We start from the raw sequence: 17,747 nt of genomic DNA on the forward strand, positions 1-17,747 counted from the left end.
TATTTTGCATACAATGTTGTCCCGTCCCGACCCATAGCAAACAAGCGATTACGCCTTCTTTATAAAGTTAACTAGTCAAAAGTTTGCCGTAAAAAAAAAAAAAAAAAATGTAGTTGGGTTGTCGAGGTCTAAACACTAGCAGCTGTGAATCAAATAAAGTAGTTTTTTTAAACTCTTACACTGAATGTTTACTGCTTCAATCCAGATGAGTATTGAAAAATATTTTCTGCGATTGAAAAAAGAGACGTGCGTGTTGAGGATGAGGAGCAGCCTGAACCGGAGGTATCAGTCTGAAACAGCTGAACAGTCCGACCAGTGTAATTAGCTATGTTATTCATTTGTTTACAATGAAGATGTGAATATCTGCAGATAAGCCGGTGTCACACATCCTTACGTCCCCCATAATTTTCCTTGATGGAGAAATTATCCAGGTTCTTAACTCCCAATGTGACATATATGTCACATTACAGATCTCTGACAGTGGGGGGTGGTATTTTGGAAAAACATTCTGAAATGGGTTCTATGTGGTCTATTTAGTCTGTGTTATAACCCCCTTAATTTTCATTTACACCCAAACTATAGCGGCCCGCTATAGTTTCCTTTTGGCCGCCATAGTTTCCGAATCCCAATCGTTTGAAACACAAGACGTTTGAAACACAGCGATTTCCTCGAAAACCACGCAAGTCTGACACGTCAAATTTCGTCACTACGTTCAGCCCACAAGACTGACCAACCCTGCGAAATCTCACGTGAAAACGTCATGCCGTTCAAATTTTATCCCCGCGAACCTGTTTTTCAATGCGGTAAGTAAAATCTTCCGTGCGGTATTTTTTATGTAATAAACACTTGTATTTTTTGTTTCATGCAATAATAATATGACTATGCAACAGGTGAATTAGTTATTAAACATGTCCTAAAGTGTGCAATGTCAGAGTTTTGAAGTTTAGTGGCAAAAAAGGTTTATGTGTTATTAGTCACTGTCGGGGCGATTGACACACACGTTATAGATCAGTGGGTGCGCGTGCATAAAGGTCAGCTGTAATCATCGTGATTTCGTTGACAAACATTTTTTTTTTTTACCTATTTATATTATGAGAAATAATGTAAAATTTGAGCAATGACGAGTACACTAGTATGTTGTCCGGTATGTTGCATAAAAAAAATAGTAAGCTCAATAGTTTCCGTTTAAAATAAGGTGTTTCATCCGTCCCGCACGTGTATTTCAACCGTCCCGACTAGGTGGAGCGGGGTGAAGTTGGTTTTATATTCGACATTCGTCTATTTTCCGGCTTTGTAATTGTAATAGCATCACGAAAACCGCACCATATAGCCTCAGGATGGTATTAATTTGTACAGAAAACTAAGACTAACATACCACAGGCTTTATCAACTCACCAAAATAAGCAAGTCTGGCGAAAGATCAGAGTAACCGCGCCGAATATACTTCTAAGTGAACTACGGCAGCCAGAGCGCTTAGGGACCATCGCAAAAGTGCAACGCCTTTTTTTGTTCTCACTGGATATTCAACCAATGAACACCAAACCACTTCGGATGGGGTTGTGAACTCACTATAAAGCTTTCATAGCCTTTTAGTTTCCAGAAAAATCATTTTAGGCAGAACATTTACTCAGTGTGCATAATTCCATTTTAGACTTTTATTTTGTAATAGCTCTCTTGTTTTTAAAGATATCAACACCAAAATACTTCTGATGTGTTCATGAACTCATTGTGTATTTCCCACACCCTTTATTATCAAGGACAACCTTTTCAAATTTCTCAAAAAGGCATAAGTACTCACTGTATATGATCCATTCATATTTTTCATGAAGTTGAGTTTTAACCTGTAAATATATTCTATTACAATTGTTATCATTGGGTTTTAATGACAAGATGAGGCTTCCTTATAAGCCCACAAGGTTTTCTGACATCTCCAGCACACATTCCTTTTTTTTAATTTGTTGTGTTTTATGGTGTATTTTTTTTTATATTTGAATGAATGCGTGCAAATCAATCAAATAAAATAACATCTGCACTCGCACAAATTTACGCCGCGTGAATTTAACTCCCCCCCCATAGTTTCCAAAAATTCTGTGGGAAACATTGTTAGGCCAAAATCAGAAAATGTAAGTTTGCTCAAGGAGGATATAGATATGACCGGGAAAACAGTTTGAAAGAGAGTAACAAAAGTAGTCTTTATTGGCAGGAAACCACCCTTTAAAAGTTAAGAAAATAGTTCCATTATGACTGAATTAATATTTCTCAGTGTATCAAATAAAACCCAGTTAAATCAACCTAGCGTTTACCTTTTAACAAGCTAAGTTGTAACCAACAACCTTAACAATTTACAGATTACAAAAATATCTTCAAAGTGCAAATAAAAGAAAAAGAAAAAGAAAAAGGCCCGAGAAAATAAGAAACAAAACAGAGTCCAATAAAGTCAAGGAATGTAGTCAAATGTCCAATTCAGTCAGTGTCCACAGTTTGAGTAAGAGTCTTTAATGTATGGTGGTGTGATTGTCTTGTCTACCTGGGTAGTGTTTGTGTCTTATCTATAAGATGTCTTTGATGCTCTTTCATCCAAATGCAAGATGAGCTGCTCCGCCGTCACACCCGCCGGTGGTCCCGCTCTACGACCCTCTAGCTCGGTTCTGGCTCACCATCATATTTATCTCACACCCAAAAAAAACAACCTGCATAAAGCAGTAGTTTATATTCATTACCAATCTCTTAATCTCTTTTGATACATGTATCTGAATTTACTGTACAGTTTTTTTAATCTTTTAATCTCTCTGTTTGTTGGACTTGACCACACACTGACAGCATATCATATGCAGCTATAAAAATGAATTTTAAACTGCCAACATACACAAAAGTATTTATTATAAAATATGTTTAACTGTTTTTAGCTTTAAACACTGCTCAGTGCACATAAAATATGACTTAATTGAATTACCGTCCCTCAATAACTCAAATGCACGCAGCTGCACGTGTTTCAGCTTACAAAACCAGCCTGAATAGCTATTTAGCATTGGCTAGCATTTAGCAGCAGCTCGATTTTAGCACAGACATTTTCCACTCAAATAAATACAAATTTAAGCACATTCTCAACTTCAGTACACACACATATACCTCCGGTTGGTTTTTAATATTTTTCTAGAACAAATAACGAAACATACTGATTATATATTCATGAAATGAGTGATAAGTTAGCTATTTAAGGCAGCCGCTAGCATAAGATGCTAAGCGCTAATGGTTGCTACTCACCAGAGATCTTTTCTTTGACAAAACACAACAACTCGGAAACGTCCGGCACTCCAAAACCTCCTTACGGTTATAAGTACCTTCCCCGACCAATAACTCGAGACAAAAATAAAGTTTGAGCACTTTTTGTCAAGTTATTTACATTAACGTGCTGTCTCAGCTGTAGTGTCTGTCTTCATTGGCATCAGTGAAGGAAAGAAAAAAATAGCAGGGAACAGAAACTACCGAGCGCGAGCAGCGCTTGAACCTGATGCATACGCACTCTGCTGGTGAAATTAAAGAACTACATGTAAAAAACAGAAATATAATTGGGGATTACACTAAGTGTGTAACTAAAGGGCATTACATATATAAAAGGCAGACAAAAATAAGGGAACTTATATGCTATGGAAGAAAACTGGGGTTTGGCAAAAACCTTTCAACTTCATCAACAAGAACAACAACTCTGAACTCACTCAGGGGCCACTTTTCCAGACCTTATTTAAAAGAAGCTCCTCCTACAAGAACGAACCATGAACACGATCAATAATCAAACTATGCAAGTTATATTTCTCTGCCCACACAAAACAACAAATGCAAATTATCATTCCAGTCGCTCTGACTTAGAAATACTAACAATGTCTTTTGTTCAAAGAATTCAAAAGACTTCTCATTGACAACCTTCAATGGAATAAACAGTGATTGAGGTACTTTAATTTTGTGACTGATATACAACCTAAACATTGCAAAGGACACAGGAGGCTCCCCTGACATGGCGTATTTTGTCTTAGTCATTAGTTTTGGTCTTAGACACATGTAGTCAGACATATTTAGTCTGCGAGGTAAATACATGTTCCATGTGAATTTGACACACTTAAGTCTATAAAGTCTGTACTTCTCACATCATGTGCATTTTGTATACATAGTTTACCATCTCTGTTCATATCTCTTAATATTTTACGAACCTATACCTATGTTGAACAAAGCGCATTTGTTCAAACTATCAGCACTTGTGTACTTTTCTTTTACCCTACCTCAGGCCCTTCTTGTTATTGGCTAAAAGTGTCTCTGTGGTAAAGACAGGAAGACAGGATTGGCAAGGTCACTTAGCAGGTAACTGTCCAGTAAACTGTTTTCAATAAATGTAGAAAAAATGAAAAAAAAATGAAAAAAGACAGAGAAGTAGTGGAAAAATGAGTAGAGGACAGAGTAGAAAAGCAAAATCAAAGGGAATGGATAAACTGTGAGAGGAGAGGAATGGATGAGATGGAGAGGGAACATGTGTTCTCAATGTCCGGGACGCACCAGTAGAGCTGAAAATAAGGATTGGGACAGTTGCACTGTAGCTTCATTTGAGAGGACACACTCCACTGTCTGTTCTCTAAAGAACTCTCCTTGTATAGAGGCAAGGTCTTTTGGGAACACTGCTATCATCTTAAAGGGCCATCTCTGTCTTTTCCATCCTCTTCTTTTTGGCGCATTGGTGCCCCCCCCCCACCACCACCACCACCACAGACACACTCTCACTCTCTCCTTGAACAGGGGGGGAGGTCATTAGGGAACAATGGTGATATCTTTAAAGGGCCTTCTGTGGCTGAGAGAACAGCACTGGCAAAACCCACAGGGTCCAAGAGATGAATCAGTAGTCACAGAGCTCAAAGGGGATAGAAGGATTTAAGTGGGCTTCAAATGTGTTTGAGCCTTCATGGTAATGTCTATGTGTCTATTGTGTGGATATTTTCACAAGTTAACTACAACACACGTGAGCACAATTCATTCATTCAAGTTGAGTTCATTTAAGGTTATCTGGCCATGGACAAAAGGTGTTCATCTCTCAGTCTTGATATGTTAAACGTAAGGTCAGTGTAAAAAAGAAACCTTTAACCAGCAGGCATGAATATAATTGTTGGTAATTTGCATGCAATTTTAAAGAGGTTGACCTCATGGTGAGCAATGGAGCTTTACAGGGTAGGGTTGAAATAAAGTGTGAAAAGAAAATAATACGCATTGATGAAAAAACTGATGGTTTCAGAATATCAAAAACCTTTATTCAACTTCTAGCCAATGCATGTAAATGCACACTAGACTTTATATGCAGCGAACAGACTTAAATTGCCAAGTTCAGATTCAGCATTGTACCCCATCCAAAAATGGTGAGTGGTGGGATTAAGTTTTTCTCACATCATCCACTGTGGATTACACTGACCTTTGTTATCAACATTGTTGTACACGGTTCATGTTTGTAGTTCACAGTCCAAAAATGAACTACTTCTTGTGTTAATTTCTCACTTTAGAAGTGCTGGATACACACGAGAACACATAACTGTCTGTGCCAACTTTCAAAAAAAGTTTAAATTACATTACACATGCTCTCCTCTGACTTTCTGCTGTACAAAGCCATCAGTTACATCCTTCAGAGCTGGCAGGCCTCACTCTTTTCACTCCTTTATAGCCGTCTTCTGACACCTGCTTTTGTTTTCTTACAACACTTTTTGTCATACTGACATGCTGTCCAATGCGGGAGTTTTCTGATTTAGTTTTACGTGACTATAACTTCAGAAATCTATCGCTGTGGTCTGTGGCTTCCCCAGATGTGCACACTCATGGTGTGCGGGCAAGCACAATTCAGCATGACACGACCACTGTCGTCAAGAACGTTGCTCAATGCCTTGACAAAGAGCAGCACCTTCAAATAAAAAACAAATAAAAAACTGCCTCTTTCCGCTACAAAGAAATGAGCAGAAAATATGAATGCACTCATTTTAACATGTTCGTAGACAACTCTGTCAAAAAGACAAAAAAAAATAAATCAACACAGATTATTCAGTAAAATATTGTGAAGAAAACACACAGAACAGGACTTAAGTTTTAAGCAGACTTCTATTGAGTTTTATATATATGTATATTCTACAAAATTAATATACAGACTGTCTAAAAATTATCTTACCAAGTGTTGCTAAGGGTTGATTTAGTCTTGGAATTTATTACACTGACTTCACAGTAGTGTGACTAGCATTTCCAGAGAGGGCACATTAGTAACTACTCGATATTCATCCAATATAAGCTGCTCGGCAAAGCTCCCTAGTTACTTTCAGATGACATATGGTATTCAGTACACAGATAGAATGCTTTAATGTCTCAAAAGATTGATGTTCAGCCTAGAGAGAGCATTGCAAAACAATTCCACTGCCGAAATTCTATTGGAGATCAATGCATACAACACATTAATTGTGTTAATTGACTGCAATGAGTGAAATGGAGCTCCATTATAGCTATAAGGAGTAAATCAACACAGAATCACCAGAGGCTGAAAACTATTACACTGCTTTTTATGAGCTAATACATTTAGATCTACTAAACTTCTGTCCTCCTATCTTTGAGTGATATTAAAGCTAGTGTTTTCCATTAGACTGCAAAACACCTGCAGTGACATCAGTCATTCAACTGAGATCCAAAATATAAAGTGTTAGGATGCTTCAACCCATTAGGAACACTGTGTTCTCATCAGCATGACTCAGATGCTGTTCTTCAATTGCCTGTTCAGGCTCGACTCAACCAGAATCTTCAACTTTAGGGGATTTTGTTGCAGATAGCAGCTGGTGCAAGGAACTATTTCCAATGTCACTCATATTATCATGTGATCTAAAATGTCTGCAGACCAATATTTGGTCAGAAAGAATCAACACCTTTCGGTCTATCAACAGTATTTGTCGCGGCTAAATTCCTACACACACAGACCCCATTCCTTGTTCTAAGAATATAGAAGCTAGTTAGAAATCACAAAGATTACAAATGAGCATGCATAATAAACAGAGTTTTTTGGTTTCTCTACTGACCTGAGGTAAGAGCAGGAGCAAACTTATTTTCACACAAAATATTTCCTGATCTTTTGTACTTAGACCTGGTTGCAAAATTCCTCAGTACAGCAGCAAGTCTATACATAAACGTTTTGTGTCATTCTGTCACTACAGTTTCACATGGCAGCACAGGCTGGATGGTAACATAATAATCAGCCAATCCCACCCACATGAAGGGGTGCTATCTCAAGAACAGTACCCAGCACAACAAGCAAGTAAAGCCGAGTTGAGCTCTATGAATGGAGTTGAGCTTCATGGAATGGAAAAACTACAATTTAGATTACCTTTAAAAGCAAAACAAGGACCCTGAGAAGGAATTAAGATGGAAGACACAGAGTGACAGCCAGTCAATTTAGTGTTTAATTTAGTAGTGACAAACAAACAGGCACTTGGCAAAATGATGACAAAAACTGTCTCGTTGTTGCAGCCGAACGAAGAAAGACTGAGACAGACAGGACGCCACATGCGTGACAAAGACACGCCACAGGCATAGATACACCAACAAGTCGTGAATAGACCAGCGCACATACTAGCAACAGCAAAATAATTTTTTTGTAGAGGGAAGCTATAGACTGGCACTAGTGGCACATCATAAAAGGGACATAAGATGTTTCTAGCCTAATGTTAGAGTTAATGGACTGGAAGGAGAGGGTGTGAGAGAAAGAGGAGGAGGATAAACGAGAAAGCATACACACAAGCAGACAAACTGATGAGTCACTGGAATAAAGAAGTATGTGTATGAATGTTTCACTGTGACTGGGACATTTATAAAGATGCCCATGTTAGTCCATATGTACATGTAGGTAAAAAAAAGGGGGGGCTTCAGCATACATTCTGGTGTCCTAGATGTCCCTTTTTTTTTTTTTTCTTTAAGAGTTACCAAAAGACAGTCAGAAATGATTTCCTTACCAAAATCAGAATCATAGAAGAGGACGAACTTCTGCCAGCTATACTCAGACACCACTTGCATGATGACCTCGTTGAGATACACAAGTGGGCGGACCATGAGGGTGTAGTCATCTGCTCCGGCAATGCGACTGGTGGGTGGGCAGGCAGAACGGGGTGTTCCCGCTGGGGAGCGCTGGATAAAGAGGTGCGGGATGTGCATGGCATCAGCCAGAGTTTGAAGGCTGCCCGCCGACATGCAGCCAATTGAGCTGACCAGAGCCAGGATACCGCGGTTCATCAGCTCACAGGCTGGATGGTGGGGAAAGAGGTGTTGGAGAGAGAAAACAGAAGAATATGTTATTCTATATTCTGTGACTCATATATTGCCAAAACATGATAATATGTGTTACAGCTGTGGGCAACACCGTGTTATGTTGCTGATCTTAGTAATTATCTGTGACAAAATATTCTTTTTGTACAGGTCAACATAGTGCAGCACTGATTGAAAGAGCCAGACAATTTTTAGCAGATGGTTTCCTCTTTTCATTTTTATTTTTAATTCCAAAGCTGTTAGTCACACACAACCTGCTCAGTGTTAAGTAGAGATGGAAGCGGGAGAACTACACATAAACAGATTTATGGTAGCAAAACAGAACATATTTTCTGCTATAGAAAGATAAAAGATAAAGAAAGATAAAAGTAAAAGGGAGTTTTTTTTTTTTCCATGCCGATCATCAATAATGCAGGCAAACACTTAAAAACCCATCCCACAGATAGTACTGATGCACATGGTAGAAATAAATCACCTTCCAGGAACACTGAAGAGAAAATTGCAACTACACAGTGACTGCACCGCCAAGAAATACATCACCATCAATCCTGTAACCTGCAATTTGTGATTATCCTGAAGGACTAAAGTAACCAAAAGTTGTACAGTAAAATGTGCTGTCTTCTTGCCAGAGATTATTGTCAATCTCCTAGTTCTTTGTGCTCTGCAGCCTAAATGATGCTCACCTCAGAGACACTATGCTTTCTTCACTTCCCTTATCTCTGTCTTGGGCCTTTAGTGTCATCAAAAACACCCCTACCTCCTACCCTCTCACCCCACTCCCCTGTTGTCTCTCTTCATGTCCAAAATAGCCTCTCTGAGTCCTTAACTTTCAGTCCCAATCATTTCACTGCCACAGCCTTACAGTTATTTTCATTTTAGTTGCCTTACACCACAGACTGCAATACAATGCCCTCAATCTGGAGTCGTCTGCCTTCCTTTTCGACATCGGCATCCCTCCCTTATTTTTTTCTGTCTTCATTTAGCAGGAGTTTTCTTCCTCATCTCTTGTTCATACTCACGCAATGTAAACCAATGAAAGCATCTTCCTTTGTTCAGTCCCTATAGCCACCGTTGGATTCATTACCACTTTGTCATATTATATTTTTCTTTGTCTCCTACAGCCCACAACTTTAACCCCCATGACTGCCCACACTTTGGCCCTGTTATCGGCCAACCTGATACTTATTTCCTGATACAGTACTCCTCCCCATGCCCTTCACTGTTAGAAGTGTTTCACTTCTATAGACGAGAACCTTGTCACAGAGACACTGGATAAAACATAAAACAGTGAAAAAAATGTCTTAGGAGAATGTAGGAAGAAAACACGCTGATACACAAACTTTTCAGTGACAATGTATAATAACACAAAATCTAAAACACACAAAGTCAGTGTGTTTAATGCCACAGGGAGTAATCTGTTGACAGTGCAGAAAGAAAGCCAAAAGAAAGAAAGAGAACAGAAAGAAAAAGAAAGCATCTACAAGAAAATAAAAAGCTAGGGGTGACAGATTCCTAGTGCTGAGATAGGCAGAATAAAACATTGTATTTGTGCATGCATGTGTGAGAGAGAGAACATGAGAGCAACCCAATATGTCAGACTATGTGTGAGCTGGTTTTGCATGAAAACAACTTAATGAGTAGTTGACGGATGAATTCTTAAATTGTGACAAAACCACATGTGAAATAAGTTTGTCTCTGTATAAAAAATGCCCAATATGGTGCATGTCTTATTTCTTTTGTAGGCTATCATTTTCTTTAACAATTTATCCTAAGTAAACTGATTTAACCTAGATGCATTATTTTTTAGATGCACACCTCAATACTGTATAATGAAATTGATCTGACAATTTACAGACAGCATTTTTCCAGGAAAATTTTAAGGCAGCATATTAAACACATAATGGGAATGATCCACTCAAATGCAGTTTATAAGGTTAATTAGCTATAGTTGTCACACAAGGAGTTCAGTGACATTCGTCTAATTCAAAAGCAATAGCTTAAATATATATGAACAGACACCCATTCTGTAATAAAATAGCCAAAACATTGTAACGAATGATTTTCCTTCTTTGCAAAGGCTGAAGGGTTATTTCAGTCATCCATTTCCCTGGGCATTGATGTAGATGATTAATGAGAAAAAGCTAGAGCAGTTTCAATCTCACTGCCCATTGTACAAGTCCACATTTTGAGGAATTAATTAAAGTGTAACAATATGTGATTAAACTTCACCAAGTCTCAGCATACTGCTTAGTCATGGTCATTATTCTCTAAATAAATGAGCTAAGGATTCATCTTATATCTAACAGTATCCTAATATTAAAGAACAAAAATGTGTTTGGGTGTGTGGGGAAGGTGAACCTGTAGATTTCTCTATGTGCACAATGAATGTGAATACATTTTATGCATGTGCATGCAAGTCTGCATTTCTCTGAATACTCAATGTAAAAATGTCAGTCATGTTCCATGAGTGACATTATCCAGAAACAAAATCCAGATTAAAGTGGTCGTACAAACTAACGCTGTAACTGCATTGCTTTAGTATAGCTATACAGCAGTAGCTTAGCATTATCAAGGCTTTGGCTAATGGAAGGCTTTGCTAATCCTCTATTTATTAGGGCACTTTGGAGAATTAGTGCCCTCATCCCCTTTACATCACACACTCTTTGGTCTGTGGGGGGCTTCTAAGCACTAGGCTCATTAATACTCTTGGCTAATGACTTAAAGTGCCTGTTGTATTAACCCAGCCCAACTTTACATCACTCGGATATAGGCAACAGTTTATTTAGAGTGTAAATGAAAAGATAGAACATCTGCAGCGAGAAGTGAGTGCAATGAGTTTGAAAAGTTTAACAAAACTGCAAGTATGCTATTAGGGCTTTGAAAGTATTCCCAGGTAACACAAACACATACATTCATCCATCTCCAATAGTACGTGAGCAGTGTACAGATGCAGGGTAAATCATTCCAGAATCAACTTTGCTAAGCCAGATACAACCTGGCAATTTAAACAGATATGTATCCTACACACAGTGCCATACAAGTTAGCGCTTCACAATAATTAGTTCAAAATTTAATTTACACAGAATAAAAGTGATCAAGTTTATGTTTATAATTCAGTTTTGAAAGTCAAGGCTAAATTCAAAGTCTCAAAATGCACAACTTTACATTATTTCTCTTTTCTTTCATGAGCTCAGAATTGTCTTCCTTATTTGGTAAATAATGTTATGGAGTGCAATGATGTACTGGAGCATGGGCCCCACAACCATCTGAGCAGAAGCATGCTTATCTCTGCATTTGCCTATTTTCTTACCTGTTTTCTTATTCACCAAATTTGACACCCAATTAAATTGCGATAAAACAAAAGATGTCTTTAGTGCACAGCCTACTCTATGTCATCATTTTTGCAAGCTAATGAAAGCATTTTAGCCAGCAGGGACCCAGTAACAAATGCTTGAGTTTAAAACATTTGTTAACTTCACAAACTAAGAGAACAGACCCGCAGCTTGGAATCTGACGTGGGAACATCAACTCGGATAAAATCACACTTAGAAGTAGTGCAGAATGCAGGTGATGACAAGAATCGCCGAGGCCAAAATGTAAGTTACACTTACATTACAGGTGTTCTCCCCTGGCTTTCTGTTGTGCAAAGTTCCCTACTACATCCTGGCAGAGCTGGGAGGCTTCACTCGTTTTGCACTACTTTTTAGATGTCCTCTGAAGCCTGCTTTTGCTTTAGTATGCCACTTTTTGTCAGTCCTTGGCTTGCTGTCTGCTTCAGGAGTATTGTTTTGTAGTTCTCCACATGACTACATATCTGAAATTTTCCTAATGCATTTGCATTAGTTCTATATATGGTATTTATTCCTGTGACTGGTGCAGAAAACATTGCAATATTTGTGGCTTCCACCGGATTGCACACCCATGGGAACCATGCAGGCACAATCCATCATGACACCTCCGGGTTCACTTCAGTTTAAAATTCATGGAAAATAGGGACACAACTCATGAATGTGTTCATTTTAATACTTTCATGCGCAACACTACCTTTACAACTGGAAGTTCCCAATGTTGGCCACAGGGACTCCAGCAGCGTTCATCTACTCTGCTTTGTCTGTAATCTTTTTTGCAGATATGTCGTCACATGTATGGACATCCATCTTTTCACCAAGGTGTGCTTGTCTTCTTCACTTTCTAAATGATGTGACTCAAATAACGAGATTCTAACAACTTTTCTGCTAAATGAGATACATGGAGTGTGTACAGTTCCTCTTAAGATTCCGACATTTTGATGCATGTTTTGTACGTCAGTGTGTATTGTACATGTGTTGTTTGCAACAGAGCATGTTATTGGGCTCCCTCTCCCGCGGTCTTGTCGGTCTGTCAGAGTAAATGGACTGCAAGCACTTGAACTGCAGCCAGGTGTGACCGACCCAACTCTCTGTATGTCTCTCCAAGCAGCTCTCCTCCCACCACACACTGACACACAGCATACACTCTTTATCACACTAAGACACAGTCTTACAGTTTCTGTGACCCAGTGACTGAGAATGGAAGCAAGAGGGAGAGGAGAAGGATGAAAAAGCACGTAAATCGATATCTGGAGAAAACCAATAAAGAGTGTGTGTATATTTCTAGCTGTGGACCATTGATTAAGTTAAATACTGTAACAACCTTTAAAAATGTTGGAAACTGTTTCAAGTAAAGTCAAATAATTACAGTGTATTCATTCACTATTTACTATCTGGTTACATTACAATTTGGTATAAATGGAGATAGATATGGTGGAAACTGATTCTATGAAGTCAGATAGAAATACTGCATGGTGTATAACGAGTAGAAATTTTAACAACAGTGAGTGTATTCTTATATTTGTGATTGTCTTCTATGTTGGTTAAGAGAGGGAAAATAATCTAAACTTTGAACCGTGTAGATAATGTGTAATAAATTAGCTATGGTTACAGGTTAAAGGAGGCTCAGAACTGGCTCAAAAGAGAGGTCAAAGGCTAGGTTAACTACAAGGTACTTGCCAATGGAAATTATTACAGAAATGGAGCTTTTTATTTCATATCACTGTATACAATCACTCTAATTACAACTTCCAGCAAGCCTTTTATTACCAGCACATAGTCGACTGATCTCATATTCATGACATGCTGTTGAAATCCTACAGCCATTGGAATTTCGTCTTCACTTCGACCACATTTGATTTACCCATTGTTGTGCATCGACAGGTTCAAATTAGCACATTAATGAGTGGCGCTCGTGTTTCCTGCGAATTTTGTACAAAATGAGTCAGTTTTTAACTAACGAATGCAAGGTGAGCTCAGCTCATCAACAGTTTCCCATCAACAGTGAACGCATCATGCTGAATTGTGCCAGCACACCCCTGAGGTTGCTCAGTCACAAATCTTGCTGGCATTAATGCTGTATATTCACCTAATGCAACTGTCACACACTGCCATAAAGCAGTCTGAATCGCTTATTGCTTATGGTTTAATACAACAAATACAGTAAATTACAATTTCCCACTATATAAATGCCACAGACAAAAGTTTTAAAAACAAATTTACAACTTGTAAATTGTAGAAATTTGTGTTTTCAAAGGAAATTTCACAACAAAACTTATCAGGATGCTGTTTTACTAGATTACAATAGTGTTAAAACAGTGTTGGGCGAAGCAAAAGAAAAAGGAAAAAAGTCACGGGTTCTTTCAGTGAGAGGTTTTGTCTGCTTCCCTTCTATGACAGCTGCAGTCAGTGCAGCGCCGGCGCCACGGGGGGGCACTCGCGGGCATTGCCCCCCATCCACGCCGGTGTGCCCCCCCTGGGTTCACTTTGACGTTTGACCGGAGATTGCCTCAAACACTGCAGTGCATGAGGAGACACGATCTAAAGGTCTTAAATAAAAAATACGTTTTTTAAGGTCTTAAAATGTCTTAAATTTCTCTGATTTTCGAAGAGTGGCATTAAATTTCATCTGGGCGGAATGAAAGAAAGATATGTCTGGAGAGAGCTTTTGTGTGTGCGCCAGTACTTCCGGTGAAAACTTCCGGTGATTTGACAGCTAGCGCGTCAGGTTAGGGCCAGTGGCCGTAAACAAAGGTTATAGCCGAGAAGAAAGACGATAATATAATGTATCTAAAAAGACTAGCTTTCTTCAGTAGCCTAATGCTTACCGATTTAGCATGCCTAGCAGCCTCGTTGCTAATGCTAGCCGCCGTAACGTTACCAACCATACCCGACGTCAAGGAGTTGGCTGAGCAGGGGCAAGAGTATGGGGCTGGCAGAGTTAACTTCATAATGGGTGAGTGCAGGTTTCATTCACTTGTTTTCATTCTTTCACAGGATTGATTCACTTCATTGGTTTATCCGATTGATGGCCGCCGAGCCATTATGTGTCTGGGTTTGTGTAGGTTACTGATCATGGTTGTTAGCAGCCGATAGTCAGGTTGTGTGTTGTGTGTGTATTTTTTCTATGGGTACATGCCATTGACTGAGCGGTCTGTGTCTCGTTTTTTATTTTTATTTAATTAGATTGGAGATACTAATTAATACTGAGGGGGGGGGGCTGGTCCCCGGGGAAAATTGCCAGGGACGATTTCTTTTCCCAGTCCGACCCTGAACTACATATTCAAATGCGTTCTAATGTCGGCTCAACGCCAGTCTAAATTCACTGTGGCCGTGCGTGGGCGTTGCTGTTGTTGTTGCGCTCCTGTTTGCTCGTTGTGTGTATTAGTATTAATGGCGACTAGAAAGGGGCAAACGTGATCTGGGCTTTGCGTTCAATTTATGCACCGATGATTATACAGAGTGGATTAAACTGTGCAGGCTATTCGAGATGTCTCCGAATGCCTACTTTAAAGGAAGCGTGATGTGTTTGCCAGGGCTGCCTAAACGAGTTGCCAACCGTCCCTTGAAATAATGGACTCGTCACGTATTTAGTAACAAAAGGACAGTTCCTTATTGGGCTGAAACGGGGCCCACAATTCGGTTAAAATGCAGAAAATTGCATCTAAGAAATACCAAATTTTCTGGGGGAGGACCCCCAGACCCCCCGCTAATTGGATCGGATTGCTCGCGATCGGATTAAGACCCCGAGATAACTCGGTGGAAAGTCAAATTAAACGTGCTTGTAGACGGGTGAAGCACGTGGAGAATTAGACTTTGCGTTCTGCGCATGCTCGAGATTTTTTCCCGGGGTTGGGAACCGGAAGTCGGAAGAGACGATATTACTGTTGTTGTCGCCGTCGGAAAGAAACAAACAAATAGAGGGGTTTTTGCAAAAAGCAGCTCATCACAAACGAAATGTAGAGGGACGTAGGTTCATCTTGCTCTTCGTTCGCCATTTTCTCAAATACCTCAAATAGTTTGTTGTTGTTGGTGGTGGTGAAGGGGTCAACCGGAAGTGGCTCTATTAGCAATAGTTGAAATGGGTACAGCGCCACCTATCGTATCGGAGTATGACATGCTTTGTGCCTCTGATTCGATTCATTCACCGCCATATTTCCAAGGATAATTACCCTTGCTCAAATAAGGAGCAACTCAATCTTATTATAATTTAGTCAATAATCCGATCCTTTCAGTGCCATGTAATCCCACTGAGTGGTTCAAGCTGGCTGAAAACTGGTCTGCAGGTGGTCAAATATGTCGATCCCAACAATCTGTTGCATGCGGCTGATCTGGCAGAAATCTATCTGCAGCGGTGCACGTTTGTGAAATGACTTCCATCCATTTACCTGACTACATATCCTGAGTTTAGACAAAGCCCTAATAGAACAATGGCTGTTTTTCTGCCATTTGGTCAGTTGTGGCCTTTCAGAAGGTGAGAAAGATTTCTTTATGTAGTCCTTTTTAATACCTGTGGACGATGAATTTTTTCGGAGTAGTCCAAGAGTTCGTCAACTAGCTCAAGTAGTGAGTATTGCTCACTTTGTGAAAAATGTGTGTGTTGATGACCTGTTTGTGTCTGTGTATTGTTTTGGATTCACTGTTCAAAACCACTGCCATGCATTGTGGCATACACACAGCTCTGCATTGAGTGGCAGCGAGAGGTGTTTATTCACAGCGCTGATGGGCTGAAAATATGCTCTCCTCTATAAATGCCTTAGTTTGTGTCTTTGTGCATGTGTGGACATTTGGTTTGCTGATGTACACTCCTTAAGGGAATTAGTGCTTGAATTAATGTTGTTAGGGATAGAATAAGTTAACGACAACATGGCCATTTGATTTTCTAAAAATTCATCACTGTAGGCTGTCTGACTCCTGGCACTTCCTGTTGCTGAAAATACAAGACCAGTGATGTCTTCCAAACACATTCCATTCTTATTCCTGCCCCCCATATGCCTCTCCACCCCCTACCCTGTTCTCATTAACATTTAATGGACCCCCTTTGGTCCCTTCATCTTGCCACATTTAACATCATCTATTCAGCTCTAGCCTTTGTTCCCTGTAGATGTGTACATCCTCTCCTTCATCCAGCCACTTTTTGTCTCATCAGTAACTATGTTTGCTTTTCTCATTATTTCCTTCAACTGCAACTCAATTTAGTACCGAAAACTACTATATTCATCTTGTTACTGCACTCACCGTTATCACAGTCGCCAGGTGAATGCACCTACTCATTTTTACAAAATCCCCTCGATTTTTGTATTTTTTTCCTGTTTCCTTTAAAGTTTTACGGTGCCACAGTTTTGTAGATAAAACGTTTCCCCGACTCTAAAAATCTTTCTACCTTCATCTCTCCTGTATGGCTTCACTGCAGTGCCTCATTGAGTTCAACATGAGGGATCAGTACTGTATAATCGATCTATTTTTTTGCTCCTGCTGTTGTTGAGCACAACATGCCTCTCTACCACATCTTGATCTTTTCTGATCTCTCCTCTGCCCAGCTGCACCTCCACCTCTGTGACTGCTCCTTCGAAAATATCATCTCACAGTAACTACACCCACACCCCCATCCCTGCGACTGACACCAACATAACTTCTGCCGCCATACCTCCACTACAACCTCAGGAACTCCCCCCGTCTCTAACTATAGAGGAGGTGGGAGTTGAGCTCAGGAGACTTCGGTCAGGGAAGGCTGAAGGCCCAGATGGAGTGTGTCCAAGGCTTCTGAAGGACTATGCAGGACAGCTAGCAGTCCCTCATCAGAGGCTCTTCAATATGAGCCTTCAGATGGAAAAAGTCACGGTTCTGTGGAAGACTTCCTGTCTCATACTGGTGCCCAAATTAGGACGACTGGTGCAGCTGAATGACTACAGACCGTTGGCTTTGACATCTCATATCATGAAGACCTTGGAGCGGCTCCTTGTCCTTCGCATGAGACTACAGGTTGCTGAGGATCTTGACCCTCTCCAGTTTGCCTACCAGAAACACATAGGAGTGGAAGATGCAATTTTTTCCATGCTGCACCGGGCGAGAGTCATATTCTTT

General features: G+C 39.8%; 1 protein-coding gene across 3 annotated transcripts in view; it reads right to left on the reverse strand.

Moving 5' to 3' along the window:
• grid2 (glutamate receptor, ionotropic, delta 2) overlaps positions 1–17,747 on the reverse strand; it is a 559,974-nt gene that overhangs the window by 254,231 nt on the left and 287,996 nt on the right. For all 3 annotated transcript variants that reach the window (XM_075467787.1, XM_075467788.1, XM_075467790.1), the window contains exon 3: positions 8,007–8,294. In XM_075467787.1, the coding sequence (XP_075323902.1) occupies positions 8,007–8,294 (288 nt within the window). The remainder of the gene's footprint in view (positions 1–8,006; positions 8,295–17,747) is intronic.

Source organism: Odontesthes bonariensis, chromosome 6 (assembly GCF_027942865.1).
Source record: "Odontesthes bonariensis isolate fOdoBon6 chromosome 6, fOdoBon6.hap1, whole genome shotgun sequence".
Lineage (NCBI taxonomy): Eukaryota > Metazoa > Chordata > Actinopteri > Atheriniformes > Atherinopsidae > Odontesthes > Odontesthes bonariensis.